Source organism: Lontra canadensis, unplaced genomic scaffold, assembly GCF_010015895.1.
Source record: "Lontra canadensis isolate GAN:19392208 unplaced genomic scaffold, GSC_riverotter_1.0 scaffold250, whole genome shotgun sequence".
NCBI lineage: Eukaryota > Metazoa > Chordata > Mammalia > Carnivora > Mustelidae > Lontra > Lontra canadensis.
Genome location: NW_022631244.1, coordinates 200,938 through 215,812, shown reverse-complemented (window position 1 = coordinate 215,812; position 14,875 = coordinate 200,938). Strand labels below are relative to the sequence as shown.

Here is a 14,875-nt window from a genome sequence, read left to right as displayed (position 1 = left end):
GAGCTGAGGCAGAGACTTTTATAGAGCAAAGGTAGAAACAAAGTGAGGAAATTATTGATTGGCTTTAGCCTATGGCTTAGTTGGCTGTTTGTGACTGGTTATCCTTAGGTTTTAATTTCAAAACCTTGACGTGTTTACAGGCAGATTTTGGTTTGCTCATGCTGGCCTAAGGCATAGGACCACCTCTGTTTAATGGCCTTGTTGTTTACTTAATTTAACAATCGATAATTCCAAATTTTAAAATACTTGCCTCATACAATTTTATACTGTGCCAGGCACTAGCTAGACAAAAAGGAGCAGGCTACCTGATTGCTATTCTCAAAAAGTTCACACATATATAGGTAAAAAGCACAACTTTTTAAACTTACAACTTTAAAGTACTTAAGAAATATCAAGGGGACAAATCAACTGTGCAAAGAATAAAGTGTTACAGAAAGCTGAGGAAAAGGGGGGCCCACGTCGCTCCATCTGTGCCTTCAACTTGGGTCATGATCTCAGGATCTTCAGAATGAACCCTGCATGGGGCCCCCTGCTCAACGGGGAGCCTGCTTCTCCCTCTGCCTGCCACTCCCCCTGCTTGTGCTCTCTCTTGCTGACAAATAAATAAATATCTTTTTTAAAAAAAGCTGAGAGAAGATCATGAAATAATATGGGTTTGAATAATCATGAAATCTAGTAATACATAGCTCATAATAATTAAGTACAGTAAAATTAGAAATTTCCCACAAATCAATCTATCATCAGTCATCTGTCTTACAGTAAAAAAAATCACGTGGCTAATCAAATTTTGGCGTCAGAGAATTTACTTTGAATACACTTTTAACTGAAGACTTTTCCAGACTGTCGAAATATTAACAATTCACTAAAAATATATCTAAGTCAGGGGCACCTGGGTGGCTCTGTAGGTTAAGTGTTTGCCTCATCTCAGGTGATGATCCCGGGGTCCTGCGATCAAGGCCCGTGACAGGCTCTCTGCTCAGTGTGGGGGCGTATGCTTCTGGCACTGCCTCCCTCTGCTCATGCTCTCTCTCTCAAATAAATGAATAAAATCTTAAAGTAAATAACTATTTATCTATATATCTAAGTCAGATGCTTGAGATAGCTTTAAGACATTTCTCTGGAAGACTCTAATACAGATGGCTTTGAAACATTTAACACCTAGCACCCTGTGGTTACTTCACTAACCATCTACCCATTCTTACCAACAAAGTAATTCCGTCTTTTTTACACTGTGAGCATTATTTGCACCTCTGTTACAGCATTTTTTTTACTGGGCTGTGATCTCTATCAGGGCAGGGGGCCATGTCTTAGTCATATTTTTATTTGCAGTAGTGCTTTTACATAATCAGTACTTGTTAAATTTGACCAACTGGGTAACCATCTCCTAACTTGAAAAAAAAGAAAAAAAGACATGCTGACATTCTTTTTTTTTTTTTTTTCTCATTCCATCTAATAGCTTTCTTTTCTCACCATTCATTTTTTAGGCCTAAAATAAGCTACCCTTTTCCTTCATCTAACTACCCACTAGCAGCAACTACTTTCCCCCATACCTTTCCTTTTAACTTTTTATTTATTGCTAGGTCACTTTTTTTTTTTAAAGATTTATTTATTTGACAGAGATCACAAGCAGGCAGAGAGGCAGGCAGAGAGAGAGGAGGAAGCAGGCTCCCCGCCAAGCAGAGAGCCCGATGCGGGGCTCGACCCCAGGACCCCGAGATCATGACCTGAGCCAAAGGCAGCGGCTCAACCCACTGAGCCACCCAGGCGCCCCTTTGAATGAAATAAAATTACTTTAAATTCAACTGTTATTATTATCTTCATTGAACTAACTTGAAATTAACTGGGATATGCTTTTTTAAATCAGTTGCTTTACAGAGAAAATGTAAGGGGGAAAAATCTCAAAAGAGGAAACTGTAAAGATGACATACAGTAAGTGGAAAGCTAATCCTGTGGTCATTGTTTACTTTATTGAGGTCTGTTCTCACTAAATGTTAGCACATTGCCTAACACAGAATATCCACGTAATAAACATAATTGCATATAATTGCATATATATAATATATATTATATTGTATTAATATATGTCACAATATATATTATATTGCATATAAACTGTTGCATATAATGCATGAATCCATCACCAAAGAGATTAACCAAATATCTCTTAAACCAGAAATGAAGGATCCAGAAATTTCCTTTCAATCTATTCCATATTTGAGAAATTTTATGTATTTAGATTATTTATATTTCTTACCCTAAAATATCTAATACTGATTTTCTGACAAATGCTAAAATTATTCTTGCTTCCTATGACCTCACATAGGAAGATTATACTGGGACAGCTAGGGTCAGCTCTTTGCATAGATTTGGCACTCAATAAATCTTTGGCCTTTGTATTTTGTCTGATTACAGATTACAAGAATAGCACACCCAGAATAAACCAAAAATATAAAACTATATATATATATATATCAAATATTTTTATTTTTTATTTAAAAAAATTTTTTTAAGTAGGATCCACACCCAATGCAGGGCTTGAACCCAGGACCTTGAGATCAAGAGTCACAAGCTCTACTGACTGAGCCAGCCAGGTGCCCCCACATAACAAATATTTTTAAGCCCATAATTATCCATTTAACTATTTTCTTTCTTCTCTCCAAATTTTCTATAATCTTTTAAAAATGCAAGACCCAAATACAGATCAATTTATTTCTAATTATTTGCTAGGGCTGGGGTAGAGAAGAGAATATAATCAATATGGTTATATTAATTATTAATTTATTGAACAAAAAAGCAGATTTGGATATTTAAATCCTAAGGTGAAAAATTAACCTTCTGCTCATTAAAAAAAAATAACTTTTTATAAAGAGGGATATGTTATAAAAGAGAAAAAGAACAGAGAAAACATTAAAATTATATAAAACACATTTCTTAAAGTTAGAAATGCCTTAGCAGATGTCCGTGGAAACATGAAAGGGCTTGGAATAGGGTGTTAGGAAAAAGGACACACGAGCACTTTTGCAGACTGCTTAATAGCAGAAATGATTTGGCAGATGGTTGCAAAAAGCCAGAGATCTATAACCAACCACCAACTTATGATAAAAGAAATGAACACACAAATTCTTTTTAAAGTGGGATTTTAAAATAGACATATTAAGAAAATAAGAGAATTATTTTAAGATATCTAATACAATGTATTTAAAAAAATCATCTTTCAGTAAATATAATTTAAGGAGTACTTAACAGTTTTACAGAAGATTTTATACCAGAAGTCCCCTAATGTATTTTACATAATTCAATTATTTTTTAAATGTAAATCTTTTAATACATTGTCAAATATCTTTTCTAAAAAGTAGTATACAGCTGATGAAATATTCAAAAAGTAATGTTGGAGAGAATTATTGGTAAGACAAAACACTTGGCAAAAGTCTGCCTTATATATTTAAAAGGACTACCACCAGATCTCAGGGATCTCTTTTGGAATGTTACCACTACACAGGAGAGGGAGGGGGTATGATGAAAAAACACTGGAAGAGAAAGAAGAACTCCAAAACTGCAACCCTTCTCTGCCAACACTGGGAGAGAAAAATCAAGAGGAGAAAGTTGGTGGCAACTAGAAAAGAGAAACTCCTGAGCAGTAAATTAAATTTTGAGGAAAAATTTTTTTTTTAATTGGGTTAACATCATACAAAATGAAAAAGTCCTAGAGATCTGCTGTACAAATATTGTGCTTATAGTTAACAATACCACACTGTATATTTAAAAACTTGTTAACAGGGCAGAACTCATGTTATGTATTTTTTAAACCAGAATAGTATTAAGTATTGGGTTAACAAATAATATAGCTCTGATACATAAAATAACTTGAAATGTTTATCTGACAGAAAAGCCCTTGACTACCTCCCAGTGACAGCTACTTTCTTCTTTCTTGAACATTTCTTTTTCATTTCTGGATGCTTTTTTCTATCTTATCCTTCCATTTCTTTTCTTCGATCTAATATACTTTTCCCTCTTTTACAAACCCCGATACTCCTCATCCTAGCTTAAAAGAAAATACCCAAATATTCTGTTTTGGTTCTCACATCTTCCCACATCTAGATGTGGCATGTAATGTTATTTGTTTTATTAATAGAGTGAACTTAAAAATAAAATTGAACATTATAGTTTCTGAAGAGTCATAATATATTTATACTTATAGATTTATATAAATCTCACAAATTTAACTTTTAAGTTACATTTTTACATTAAAATATTTCCCTCACAGAAAGTGTTTTCTCTAACACCAATTTGAAATAGAGACTCAAGCAATTATTCTTTAGTTGAGTGTAATTAAGTGATCTTAACTCAGAGAGACACTCAGACAACAAAAATTATCAAGACTAATTATATTTATTTATTTATTATATTTATTATTATTTATTTATTATATTTATTGTCCATATTCATCAGATAGAAAGTTAATTCTTAAATACTACTGAGTTTAAAAAGGAAAATGCAAATAAAATATATGTTATATCACCTTCTGTGAAATACAAAAGGTGAAATGAGAAAATATGCATGTATCTGCTTACTTTGCCAAAAGAAACACAGGAAGGATAAACCAGAACCAAAGAGATTGTTTATCTACAGGGAGTAAACAGAAATAAGGTGTATAGGATTGGGTAGGTAGGAATAGTGACATTGCTCTGAGTATACTTTTTTTTTTTTTTAAGATTTTATTTATTCATTTGAGAAAGAGAGACCCAGAGAGAGAGAGAGAGAGAGCATGAGCAGTGGAGACAGGCAGAGGCTGAGGGAGAAGCAGACTCCCTGCTGAGCTGGGAGCCCCGTGTGGGGCTCAATCCCAGAACCTTGGGATCACAATCCGAGCCTAAGGCAGATGCTTAACCATCTGAGCCAGCCAGGCGCCCCTAAGTATGCTTTTTAAATATAGCTTTGTCTTTGTATTTTGTCTATGGTTTTTAATATAATTTTGTCTTTAATATAGTTTTGTCATGTTACTATTTTACATATTCAGAACATAATCAAATCAACAAGGATGGGGGACAATGGAAACCTTAAGTAGAAAACACAATATAATACATTTAACTGTGAATAACGTAACAGTTAAGGAAGGGGAAATGCAAGTAACTTTTGAACACAGGACTTTAACTCCATATATTCAGTATAAAGATCAAAACAAAAGTAAACAAATATTAAACTCTAGTTTTTTGCAGTAGTATAGATTAGCCATTCTGAAACAACTTCCTTTGTATTGCAGAATTGAACAAGTGAGCAAATATATTTGAGAATAATGGGAGCCAGGCTCACTCACTGTTTCCAAATATGGAAAAAAGAAAGACTGGAATTAACCCTGTAATGTTGAATTGGTGGCATCAGAATGAACTCATGATTTTTAGTATGGAAAGGAAGGAAGGAGAAGTGGAAGAAAGAAAAGGGAAGAAAAGAAAACAGAGGGAAGGACAGGAGAAAGAGAAAAAGAAATAGCTGTAGATATGTATGTTCTTTAAATGGAATATAATATATTCCATTTCTTAGCTCTCTTAAAGGACCTTGAAGCAAACACACCTCATTGAAATGAGCTTGTTAGCATTCTCATATTGTTTTTAAAATACCAGAAAGCACCAAGAAAAGAACAGATCTCCTTGGAGAAATGGATAATTTGGGGGGCTGGATTGGGAAAGTGCAAGGTAAGACTGAACATCTTGTGCCAGCAAAGCAGTGCTCAAAAAATGATGAGGAAACATTATCCCACCCACCCACCCCCAAAAATTCATAGGAGCTGGCTTAATGGGGCTCCACTAGACAAAGCTGGGACAATTTTCACAACAAAATTAAAAAATTACAGAAATAAAATAAAGAATCTATGAGTCTAATCTGATGTAAGTAAACAAATAAATGGGTAGGAAAAGAGAGGCTCTTCCGTGCAGCAGAATACCAACTAATCAATATGGAAGGAATTATGGAATTTAAAAAAAAATCACCATTTGGCAACCATGTGAATAATAAATGATTCAGCCGAATATCAACAATAGATGCTAAAATAGTAGGTGGAATTTTAAGGAGGAAGAGAATATTTTTACATAGCCTGAAAGTATTTGTTCACAAATTATTTATTAAAACGTAAAAATAGTAACTTCACAGTGGATTACTTTAGTGAATACAACCTTTCAAAGTAATCAAAGTTAACATCACCAATAATTGATCAAACCAGCATCGTGAACCTCGCAATCTGATGCCCTAATTAGTGCTGCTAAAAACTGTGTACACTGAAGCTAATTATAAGAAAATATCATACAAACACAAATTGAGGGACATTCTATAAAGAAAAAACAGATCTGTATTCTTCAAACCTATTAGGATCATAAAAGAAAGAGGAAACTATACTAAAGGAGGTTAGAGAGATATGACAAAAGCAGTGCGTTATTCTGTACCAGAAAAAAAACAAATTTCTATAAAAGATGTTATTAGGGCCCTTGTTAAAATTTGAATATTAACTGTATATTCAATTTAACATCAATGTTAAATTTCCTGATTTTGACCAATGTACTGTGATTATATAACAGAAAATCCTCACCCTTGAGAAGTGCACTGAAGTATTTATGGTAAAAGGGGCATGTTGCATGTCTATAAATGATCCTTAATACTTAGGGGAAAAAAAGTATGTGTGTGTGTGTATGTGCGGGTATATGTGTAGTGAGGTGGGGGAGAGAGAAGGAGAAAGCCAATGATAAAGTATATGGGACAAAATGTTAACAGGAAATGAATTTGGATAAAGGATACACAGGAGTTATTTCTACAATTCTTACACACTTTCTGCAAATGTGAAATTATATCAAAGTTAAAAGTTTTTTTTTTTTTTTTTTTAAAGTCAACCCTTCATTTTAACATTTTAATGTTAAAATGAAGGGTTGACTTTAAATACTTAGGGGAAAAAAAGTATGTGTGTGTGTATGTGCGTGTATATTCTAGCAGTGGTTCAGAGTCAATCTTCTAAGTCCAATTACTTTCACACAATATTTCATTTAATCAAGATTCAGAAAAATACGGTTAAAAAAAAACCCATCCTAAGTTCTGTCTGTAAAAGAAGTGAAATCTGATTTGATACTTTGTCATCACATCCCTTCCCTGTTCTTGTTACAAAAGCCCTCTTCTCTTTCTTTCCTTTTCCACGGTGGCCTGAGGCCAGTTGTGTTCAGTCAATCAGTGTCCTATTCCCATGACTATAGTGATTCTTTCATTAGCACAGGACACAAGTTTCCCCAGGACTCCCCTGCAACTTGTCTGCAAGAGATACTGAGGAAGCACTCTCTGCTGACATTTCTTCTCTACGGATGAGCCTTGAGCTACTGGCTGCCATCATGCTCACCTTGTAGGGAGAACCCATCTAAGAGATGATGAGAACAGGGGCCTAATTGCAGCTGTGCTTGAAGATCCACCCCTAGAGTTAGGTGAACCAAAAAACTCCATCTGTGCATAAGTTAGTCAAGTAAGTTTCCATTACTTTTGATGAATGTATTTTTAATTGACAAAGTAGGTAAAGTGTAATACAAACAAAAGCAGTTCAAGTTATTTCAATGAAAATAAAAACATTTCCTCAAAAAGTAGGAAAATCATGCTTTTTACTCACCAGTAATAAAGCTACAGTCAAATTAAACAAAACTCCAACTCTGTTGAGTGGAAATTAACATGTAACAGAAAATAAAGACAATATTAGGGGCGCCTGGGTGGCTCAGTCAGTTAAGCGTTTGCCTTGGGCTTAGGTCGTGAATCTGGGGTCCTGGGATTGAGTCCCACATTGGGCTCCCTGCTCACCGTGGAGTCTGCTTCTCCCTCTGCCCTTCCCCCTCTGCTCATGATCTCTCACACTCTCTTTCAAATAAATAAATAAAATCTTTAAAAAAAAGAAAAGAAAGATAATATTAAATAGCTTATTAAATGTTGCATTGTGCCCATATTTTTTGTGTGTGTCCATATTTTTTTTAGTGTGTTTGTTATAAAGTTAAATTCAAAACCAAAACTGGTAACAGCTTAACAACTATTTTCAGTGAGATCACAGAAAAAGTAAAGCTGAAAGCTCAGATCAAATCCCATGATATGCCAGCTTTACTTTCTCCCATGACAACAGTTTTTTTTTTTCCCCATGACAACAGTTTTATAGCCTATACACAAAGCAAATGACTACAAAGAATATGGATTAAATGTGTAGACAGAGGTATGCAGATCTACAAATATCAGCTCTGTAAAACAACTAAAAGCGTAAGTCACACTAATATGTCTTTTAAATACAAAGATGAGCATACAACATTTATTAAAAACTTACCATCAGAACTTGTGAGGACAAAGCTTTCTGCTTGAGTTTGTTTCTTTATGCCTAAACTTTTTGGAAACCAGTGAAGATCTATTGGGTAAATATCATCGGGAAGCTTTACTATTTGACTTGTTTCACTGGTTAGCAAGTTCCACTTCACTATCTGGTGATCATCACTACATGAATACAGTTCTTCAGCCGTAGTCCAGCCCACACAGCTTACTAATTCTTGATGTGTCACCATGTTAAGGAGACACACAAAAACCTTAAATCATAATAAAATAATTTGCAGATGCAGATTATAGGAAAAAGATAAAATAGAGTCAAATGTTTCAAGTTTCTAAATACATTTTCATTTCATGACTTTCATATTTTTTCCATATAAAGGAAAATAAGCATCTATCAACACAATTGCAAGAAGAATGGAAAGCAAGAATCCACATGCCAAAAGAGAAAAAAAAGAAAGATCTGACAACATGAAAAATTTTAAATTTTGTTACAAAAGATTCCATAAATAAGGCCAGAAGATACACAAAGACATTTAACAGATCAAAAGGTATGAAAGGATATACACTAAACTGTTGGGGGACAGGTGAGAATAAGGAACTGTAATTTTTAAATCTATATAGATCTATATCATATTAGAAGAAATATGTATTATTTTGATAAGTTAAAAAATTCAAGTGTTAAAAGAAGACCGAAATCTAACAGTAAAATACCTGCTTAAATCACATATTATAATAACAATTTACCTAGGAAAAAACCTACAGCCTACCTGCCAAAATAAAATCTTAACCAAACTTTTTGACATTAAACCCAGGAAACAATTCAATTATAATTTACAGCACCTACATGATGCATAGCACTGGATAAGATATGAACCCTAAAATTCCTACTTTATTTAACCCATTTTTTTCGGCCTCTGATTTATCAGGAGGATTTCTATAAATTGAGGAGCTCAGGTAGCCCTCTGTTCCTCCATCAGAACAGGCTGCTTACCCTAGCAGAACTGTGTATAAAGAGAAGGCATTTCAGTTTGTCATTTAAGAGAAACCTTTCTCTTTCATATATCTGGGTATCTGTATTACCAGATCATTCCTAGTTGGGTTATTTGTTCTCTTGCTATTTTGTATAATCCTTTTACCTCCTCCTCTTCTCACTAGTGCTTTTTATTGGCTTTTCTGAACAATCAATAAACTCCAAGGAAAAAGAAACAATGTGCTATAATTATTCTGGAATGTTCTAAGATTTAATACTTCAAAATGACAGCGTAAGCAAATAACCAAAAGGTAAAAGAGAAATTATAGGAAGATCTTTAGAGTCTTCAAAAATAGATAACACAGTAGCATTGGAATATTCAACATATAAGCTAAACAAAAGGGCCTGGATATCACAAGACCATTACTAAAAAAACTGTTCCAATATAATTGCTATGGTCTAAATAATGTTAGATAAAACGTAACATTTGGAAGGGAGAATGTTAGATAAAACCAAGAAAGGAAGAAAATACACAAAAACAGCACACCATTCCAAAACAAAAACATTAAGTTTATCCTTGTATAAATTGCTGTAAGTGCACATCAGATGTGTGTGATAGATCTTTAGCCTAACGGGTCAACTAAGAATACGGGAGAAATGAGGGGACTGACAGATTCAGAAAGTTTAAAAAACTGTTATACTTCAACTTGAAAAGGTAAAAGCAGACTACAGACAGAGTCAAAATCTGTTAAGACTGTATATGGCATGAACTCTTGAGAGAACACTTTGAAAAGACAGTAAAAAGGATTTAAGGAGAAATCAAAGGAATTCTATTTCACTCAATAGGTTAAATAAGCAGGATAGTATAAATTTTAAAAATTTGATCAAATACCTAAACAGTGCTTTGCTATCTCTGATGAAGGACCACATTTTTCTCTATTTCAAATCTGTATCTTATAAGATAAAATAAAAATTAATTATTAGAAAAATGATCTTATATTTGGGTATTATGACAATGTCAAATTGCAGTAAGAATTTACCTCTTACTTTCTAATTTCTGTACTTACCCTTTCACAGACCTGTAATAGTCTACAGTTGATTCTTATAGAAGCACTAATCTAAATAACTAGGGATGAAGGTAGAGAGACCTGTCATATCCTCTGATACATATAATAGGATATTCCTGATAACACAATATAGAGTCACGCATTTGAGAAAATATTTATAATCACTACCTTCCCACATGAAGTAATAAAGGTCTCACTGCTCAGATTTCCCCGGCTTATCCTCCACTTTATCAAGAGTATGAAGAAACAGAGCAAAACTCAGTGAAAACATACTAAATCACACTAGCAAAGAAGTTACTTGGTAAAAAAAAAAAAAAAAAAAAGCCACTCTTTAGGATCCTACTAGACTAAACAAAAACTGTGTTTTATGCACTTAAGCACAGTACTTAAATAAAGTAAGAAAAATGTCAATAAGAATTTGAAAGTAAGATTTAGAGCAAATAGTTTGCTTTGGAAAATTACCTGCAACACATGATCTCAAATATTTCAAAAACAATTTAGCTAAATTACCATTAAAAGAATGAAAAGAAAATCCACTCTATAACTAGAATACAAAATAGGAAACTTTTAACAATAGATGATCACAATAAGGTTTATAAGTATCAAAAGGATATGTTTTGGTTCTTTTAAAAGAGATATCTTCAGTCTCATGTCTCCACTTTCAGCAAAATTTTAAAATGCAATTTGATTGTATTCACTGTAAAAATAAAAGTTGGGGGAAAATATAAAATCTGTATTAAAAACAAACACATGTACACAAAAAATAAAAGCAAACAAAACATTTTAGCACTCTTAGGACACCAAAACACCTTTAGTACTGTTGGCATCAAATACATGGAAAGAAGAAGAAAACTAGTCAGTATGCTAATCCTGCCAAGGAGTGACTAAAAGCCTTGGGTGGGACTCCAGAGGTCCTCTACAACCTGCCTGAACAGTATACAAGTACAGACCACCACTAATTCTGAGCGGGTAAATAATTTCCAAAAGCTGTCCTAGGGCCAAATCAAAAGACTCTGTAAACTGGGAACCCCTTAATGGCAGATCATTATTGGTCCTATTGAATGGTACATTAGAATAAATTCCTAAGGTCTAATCAAGGGATCAAGGCCTTAATTTTAATGGCTTCAATTCTGGAGCCCACATGTGACTATTATGACATCATCAATCTGAGGTTTACATTCTGTTGGAGACAGAAACACTGACCAACAGTTATGGTTGTCACAGTAGCAATAAGAAAAATAAGTGAGTTATTTAAGAAAGAGGTAATAAATCTCTTATAAAAGTTATATAAAAATTGCAATGATAATTTGCCAAATAAAAATATAGAAAAAGAATAATACTCCCCCAAATAACCTTGTCATCACAAGATAAAAATCACATGGAATTTCCTCAAAAAATTAAAAATAGAACTACCCTATAATCCAGAAGCACCCTACTGGGTATTTACCCAAAGAATACAAAAACACTAATTCAAAAGGAAATATGTACCACTGTGTTCATTGTACCATTATTTACAATAGCCAAATTATGGAAGCAGCCCAAGTGTTAACTTGACAGATGGATAAAGAAGAGGTGGTGTATGTATGTGTGTGTATAATGAAGTATTAATCATCCACAAAAAAGAATGAATTCTTGCCATTTGCAACAACATGGATGAAACTACACAGTATTATGCTAAGTGAAGTAAGTCAGAGAAAGACAAGTACCATATGATCTCACTCATATGTGGAACTTAAGAAACGAAGCAAACAAAGGGAAAAAAAGAGACAGAGAGACAAACCAAGAAACAGATTCTTAACTATAAAGAACAAACTGGTGATTATGAGGGGCGGGGTTGTGTGTGAAATAGGTGATGAGGATTAAAGAGTACACTTACCGTGATGACCAATGAGTAATGTACAGAATTGTTGAATCACTGTATTGTATACCTGAAATTAACATAACCCTGTATGTTAACTATACTGGAATGAAAATAAGAAACTTAAAAATATATATATAAATTAGAACACCTGGTGGTTCAGTCAGTTAAGCACCTTTTTTTTTTTTTTTTTTTTTAAGACAATGTATTTGAGAGTCAGAGAGAAGCAGACTCTCCGCTGAGCAGGGAGCCCAATGTGGGACTTGATCCCAGGACTCCAGGATCATGACCTGAGCCTAAGGCATTTGCTTAACCAATTGAACCACCCAGGAGCTCCAGAATCTGACGCTGGATTTCAGCTCAAGTGATGATCTCAGGGTCCTGAGATCCAGCTCTAGGGGGATTTCCAAGCTCAGTGGGGAATCTGCTTGAGATTCTCTCCTTTTCCCTCTGCCCCTTCCCCTCTCTGAAACTCCCCCACCACTCAGTACACATGCACACTCTCTAAATAAATAAATAAATAAATAAATAAATAAATAAATTTTTTTAATTACTCTTAGGCACCAGGGGGTTCAGCTGGTTAGCAGCCAATTCTTAATTTTGGTTCAGATCATGATCTCAGGGTCCTGGGATTGAGCCTAGGATCAGGCTCCCCACTCAGTGGAAGTCTGCTTATCTCCCCTCCCTCTGCTCACTCTCTCGCAAGTAAATAAATCTTTTTAAAATTTTTTTAAAAATAAATTACTCATATATATATTTGTAACTCATATATTTATTTATAGAAACAAGAAAATTGCTAAATTGCCTAAACCTAATTTATAGTTACAGAATTCTTTCTGAGTAATATCACTAACTTAAAAAGAAAAAAACAAATGAAAGTGTAATTAAAGGAAAAAATATCTCTTTGCCCAGTAGAAAATTACTGCTAACTACATCAAAGGAGCTGCTGAGTACAGATAAGTATTCAGTGGACCTCCCTTAGAAAATTTCTCATTCTCCCAAATCCAAGAAGACTTTTAGATCAGCAAAGTGCTAAATACAGCTGTATTTCAAAGCACCTTTTTCACTTATTCTGCTCATTAATTTGTTTGATTGGGTGGGGGTGGGGACTGTTAAAACCACAGGAAAAAATCTTAAGATTTATGGTCAACCAACATGCAACTAGGGTCAGAAACACTTATTTTCCAGTTAGTTCACTTAGGGAGATTTCTGTCCTTCTTCAAAAGTATGAATCTATGTATAGTAGCCAGACCAAGAATATGCTCTCTCTGAGGCACACCTTCCAGGGCTTACTTTTTGGTCTTTGGGAGCACCTTTAGCACCTTTCTCAAAACTCCTTCCTCCTTTCCATCAGAACTTCTCCTAATTATAGGGGAGGAAAAGAGCAAAAGTACTTACAAAATCCTGCTTTTTTCCCACAATGATTCAAATTCACCAAGCTTATAAGGATTTTAAAACAATAAAGGCAGACAAATTGGTGCTTCTGGAAATGACAACACAATAGATAAGAAAATACATGTAAAATCTGAATATACAATTGCAATCAGAAACTTAAAAGATCTTTGGCAAAGGCATGATGTATCCTACATCAAAATACCTCAAATTGTTGAAAACCATGACAATTAGGAATAATTCCTCACCAAAGAAATTATAATCCCATGTAAATAGTAAAGGCAGTATGGTTTTGTTTTTTTTTTTTAAGATTTTATTTATTCATTTGACAGAGAGAGAGATCACAAGCAGGCAGGGAGGCAGGCAGAGAGAGAGGAGGAAGCAGGCGCTCCGCGGAGCAGAGAGCCCGATGCGGGGCTCCATCCCAGGACCCTGGGATCATGACCTGAGCCGAAGGCAGAGGCTTTAACCCACTGAGCCACCCAGGCGCCCCGGCAGTATGGTTTTGATAAGAAAGGTATCTGCAACCATTCAGAAACCTGGTGCCAAGGAATCAGAGCAAGGCATTCCAACACTGGGAAGATTCTCCCTTGCTCAGAAAGATATTCTATCCTATTTAGCTGAGATCATGTGCATGAAGGATATGTGCATTCTAATATGAGACTGGATAGTAGAGTAAGGGAAAAGAAGTATTAGAGCATTGCCAATTTGAGGAAGTACAAAGCTTCCTGAGGACTGCATTGAGGCTTTTTTTCCACCCAAAGCCACGGTCATCAAAGCTGATCAGTCAGTAGTATTTGGGGAGAGGGAGTGGCTGAGGTGGGGGAGATAATAGTAAGAAAATCTCTACAGTATAGCTAACTTGATCTACTCTGCAATTTTATATGAGAAAATGATGGGAGCAACTATGCCTTTACCCCTAAAAATCACTGATAAGTTGTTTTTGGTCCAGTATAGGTCAACATTTGTGGGGCTTAAGAAGAAAAAATGGAAGGGATTCCTGGGTGGCTCAGTTGGTTAAGCATCTGCCCTCACCTCAGGGATCAAGTCCCGCATTGGGCTCCTTGCTCAACTGGGAGTCTGCTTCTCCCTCTCTCTCTGCCTGCCACTCTCCCTGCTTGTGCTCTTTCTGCCAAATAAACAAATAAAATCTTAAAAAAAAAAAAAACTAAACTAAAATTCAGATTGGAGTTTTAAGTTTTATTTATGTGTCAATTATATCAGATTTTGAGAGAGAATGTAGACATTGGTAATGATAAGGTAGGTTAA

At 34.6% G+C, this 14,875-nt stretch overlaps 1 protein-coding gene across 13 annotated transcripts in view; it reads right to left on the bottom strand.

Annotated features, from left to right (window-relative positions):
* Positions 1 to 14,875, bottom strand: part of LOC116862506 (intraflagellar transport protein 80 homolog) — a 117,374-nt gene that overhangs the window by 91,678 nt on the left and 10,821 nt on the right. For 3 of the 13 annotated variants that reach the window (XM_032849827.1, XM_032849825.1, XM_032849826.1), the window contains exons 2-5: positions 13,613 to 13,697; positions 12,233 to 12,284; positions 10,971 to 11,053; positions 8,324 to 8,545 (exon numbers count right to left, since the gene is read on the bottom strand). The exons of 2 other annotated variants lie outside the window; for them this stretch is intronic. In XM_032849827.1, coding sequence (XP_032705718.1) covers positions 8,324 to 8,545; positions 10,971 to 11,007 — 259 coding nt within the window. In that variant the 5' untranslated portion in view covers positions 11,008 to 11,053; positions 12,233 to 12,284; positions 13,613 to 13,697. Of the gene's footprint in view, positions 1 to 7,630; positions 7,650 to 8,323; positions 8,546 to 10,970; positions 11,056 to 12,232; positions 12,285 to 13,507; positions 13,577 to 13,612; positions 13,698 to 14,875 lie in introns of those variants that run through there. 8 more of the 13 variants (XM_032849833.1, XM_032849824.1, XM_032849835.1 and 5 more) reach the window with 6 other exon arrangements.